Below are 3,928 nucleotides of genomic sequence, written 5' to 3' on the forward strand. Positions count from 1 at the left end.
AAATATTACTAAGATAATTACCTATTTGAATTCTTTTAAATTATGCCTATGAGGTTCGTAAAGTTCACAAAATTGTCTATAGTTCTTTAAACTTTTAAGATAATCTAATAACTCATTAAATATTAATTTTTTATATTATTGGTAACTGACTCTTAAAAATGTCTCATTAATCACAAATTTATTGGACAAAAAATTTAAATTAAGAGATTTAAACCAACCCAAGCGTAATAGTTTAACAGATAACAGTACAATCTTTCATTAGAAGGTCAAAAATTCAAATTTCCAGTCTCACGTATTATTGAACTAAAAAATAACTAAACAAAAATTAAGAGATTATACGAGACCTCTAAAGTCGAATACAATATTTAGACACGAATTGAAATTTTAGAAGCCTATTAAGTACTTACTCAAATTAAGAACTTATTAGACAAGAAAATAAAAAAGTTTAGATAGGAAAATTGTAATCTAACCTAAATAGTAAATATTAATGAAATGAAATCCTAGATCTCTAGGATTGACTTCAATACGTATATATATATATCATCAAGGTGGAATTTGCTGTTGATGTGGACCCAACAAGGTAATTGTAGGCCCATTCTTTTATTAATATTCATATATGGGAAAAAACATAACTTGCCACGTCATCTATTACCACAAGCCCAAAAAAAGCAACCCAAACTCCATTTAAATAAACAGAAAATATAAGAGAGCAAGAAAAAAAAAAGTCTATAGAAAATTACCGAACTACCCATTTATTTGACTAAACACAATGTCTCGGTCTCCCTAAAACACACCCTATGAAATCTCCTGCTGTCCACGTTCATGAGCTACGCTAAACTCACCCACCCCCCCCCACGCAATGCCACAACACAGACAGCATCTTCGTGCATTACGCAGCGAATAACAATATCCAAATTAAAAAGATTTTAAAAATAATTCTAATAATAGTAATATTATTAATATTAATATTAATATATTACACACACAAAAATAAAAAGGGAAAAGGGAAAATCCTTCACAACCCTAACAAACAATCGTTGCAAAGACGAAGAAGAAAAGAAACCCTCCGCGAAAAATTTCCCACCACTAAAAACCAAAACCCAAAATCCTAATTCCAAATTTAAATCCCATTCCTTTTACATCAGCGATTTTAATGACCGCGCTTTCACCGGCTTCCTCATCCGTTTTTTCCCACCGTCGCCGTCACCGTTCTCTTCCTCCTCATCGTCGTCGTCTTCCATATAATCCAACTCCTCGACGTCGGACGGTGACGGCGTCGTCGCATTGCTCCGAATTCCCGTCGTATTTTCGCTCGATTTCCCACTGTCTTCCTCTCCTCCTCTCTCCCGTCGTTTCTTCCCCCACAGCGGGCCGAATCCAGAATAATAATAAAACTCGTACGGATTCGATCCACCGGCCGCTACACTAACCGTCTTCTTCGAAGACCTCGCTGGCCGCATCCGCCGCGAGACCGTACCTCCGGCGGCGGATTTCTTCGCAATCGAGCAATTATTGAGAGTAGAATAATAATTATTCTCGCTAGACCTAAGAAATGAACGGCGGTCGTGGTGGTCGGAGCTAAACGAAGAATAATCTTCCTCTTTAAATTGTTTCTTACATTTCAAACTGCTATCGACCAATTTCTCGAATCCGTCTCCATTTTCATTCAAATCTTCACGATAATCCCCATCCTTATCCGCCATTACTTCATTCCCGTTGGTAATAGCAATATTATTATTCGATAATTTCGCTGACTCCTCCATCATCGACGCGACGCTGTGATTCGTATATATAAATAAATTTCAAACACAATCTTCAAATCCACCAAAATCCACAGACAGACAATAATAATCACACTACCAGACCATTTCTCTCCTCAGAAATTATTTCAGATTATCGTATGAGGCATATACTTGTTCACTCAACCAAAACTATTTACGAGAGGGAAAGAATCACAAAAGAAGGCACAAACAATGCAAATCAATAAAAGCAACGAAAGAAAAAAAAAACAAAGAAACTCACCTCTCGACAGCTCCGATAGAATCGTCTAAACTAGCATTTTCATTGAAGCTATCTTCAGCCTCCTCGACCTGCGAGAACGAAACATAGAGAAATAGAGATGAAAGTGAGTAAGATTCATTAACCTAATCGCTAGAAGAATGAGGATAATTTTTAGGGTTTTTGGATGAACCCTAAAGTGGAAAGGGAAACAAAGAACCCTAAAAAGAGAGGGAAATACAAGAAGGAGGAAGAGAAAACAGAATAGTTTAATTGATATTGCAGATCTAGATAGAAGAAGAAAAAGAGATTGAAAATTTAGAAGATTAAAAAATAAGAAATTTCTCCATTTCTTCATCTCTCTCTCCATTAAATTTAAACCTGGTTCGTGTCGTGTTGATGGAGAGGAATCACATCCCATGGCGACTGATTCAACTGACAAATGTGCGTCTGAAGAACCTCAGGAACAGACTCAACCGCCGAAAACAACAGTGGCGATAACTTCGCGTTCTTCCGGATCCTCATGGCGGAGCAAAAACGAAAAACACAACAAAAACTAAAAAGCAGATTTCAGACAAAACCAAAAACCGCCACAAAGATTATACACAATCAGGCTTTTCAGCTCTTCCGCCTGAAAATTTTTCTCAGTGATTTTCTCTCATTTTCTCGGGCGAGAAAAAAAAAAACTTGAAGAGAGACAAATCTCTCTCTTCTTTCTCTCTCTTGTTTTCTTGCAGATCTCACACACAACTCGATAGTCAGGGTTTAACTTTCTGTTGCTTTCTCGGCCCCTTCATATGTATTGATCTATTAATTTCCATTTGACGATTTTACCCCTCCGTTTTCCTTCTATTTACATAGGGGTAGTTTGATTTTCTTGGAAGACAAACGAAGAAAGCTGCTGCTATTACACGTCACCATAAACACAAACTTATTATTCTAAAATATATATACACATACAACATACATATATTAAATTATTTATTTTTTTAAAAGAGGGGAATCCTCTGCGGTCGATTCCACTGGAAGATCCTATATAAATTCTTCATCGCCGTTGGTTGTACGTTAAAAGCTTCCTCTTATTGGGAATATGGTACGAGTGGTTCGTAGTGGATAGTTGCGCGAAGATAGATTGGGTGGGATGGAGGGGAGGGGTATTTTAGGGATTGTGTTTAGAAAAATAATTTATATTTATATATAAATTGAATTCGTGAAACCTAACCTTGAGAGAGTAGGGAGCGTGTAATACACTGCTTCACAACTCGAGTTGTATACGAGGGGATTAGGAGTGGCGGACACAATTTGGTCCACAATTAAAAAGGGTTTCCAAGCAAGTAAAAACTATACCATGTTTATTAAGAGGCTAAGTTTATAACGTTACTATTTTTTTCCTCCTAATTTTTAGTTAAAAATACATTTCGTAACTATTCCTTCCCCCTCCTCCCCCCACAAAAAAGATTTTTTTAAAAAAAGTTAAAATCAAAATTTTTTTCTTGTTTTAGTTTTTTTGAACAAATAAATGCAAGCATTATATTATTATTATTATTTTATTTATAAACGACGGAATTAAATATCTAAAAAATAGATTTACTAAATAGATTATTTTTTCATTTCTCAAAAAAAAAAGAAAAAAGAAAAAAGAAACATTAAAATGGATTCTTTTGCATTAAAGAATTCTAAAATACAGTTATATTTTTCTTTATTAAAAAGATGAAATCAAAATGAAAAATGTTACAAAATGAGCTCTAATATAACGAAATTTCTTAAAATTTAATTTTGTGTTTAGAAAGGCATTAATTTAGAAATTTATTAATTTATGTGGTTAATTTTACCATTTGAAAAGCCAATCACAAAAAAAAAAAAAAAAAAAAACCCTTATATTTTAACGTAAACTCAATTTTTGTTACCTACTTGTATCTCTACTAATCAT

At 34.2% G+C, this 3,928-nt stretch overlaps 1 protein-coding gene across 1 annotated transcript; it reads right to left on the reverse strand.

The window, feature by feature from the left end:
* Positions 1-561: 561 nt before the first annotated feature.
* On the reverse strand, positions 562-2,755 carry LOC120067877. The gene is made up of 3 exons (XM_039019489.1): positions 2,380-2,755; positions 2,023-2,090; positions 562-1,776 (listed from the first exon to the last, which is right to left on the reverse strand). Exons 1-3 carry the CDS (start codon positions 2,521-2,523, stop codon positions 1,137-1,139), a joined length of 852 nt encoding a protein of 283 aa, XP_038875417.1. The 5' UTR covers positions 2,524-2,755; the 3' UTR covers positions 562-1,136.
* Between the last annotated feature and the right edge of the window lie 1,173 nt (positions 2,756-3,928).

Source organism: Benincasa hispida, chromosome 12 (genome assembly GCF_009727055.1).
Source record: "Benincasa hispida cultivar B227 chromosome 12, ASM972705v1, whole genome shotgun sequence".
Taxonomy (NCBI): domain Eukaryota; kingdom Viridiplantae; phylum Streptophyta; class Magnoliopsida; order Cucurbitales; family Cucurbitaceae; genus Benincasa; species Benincasa hispida.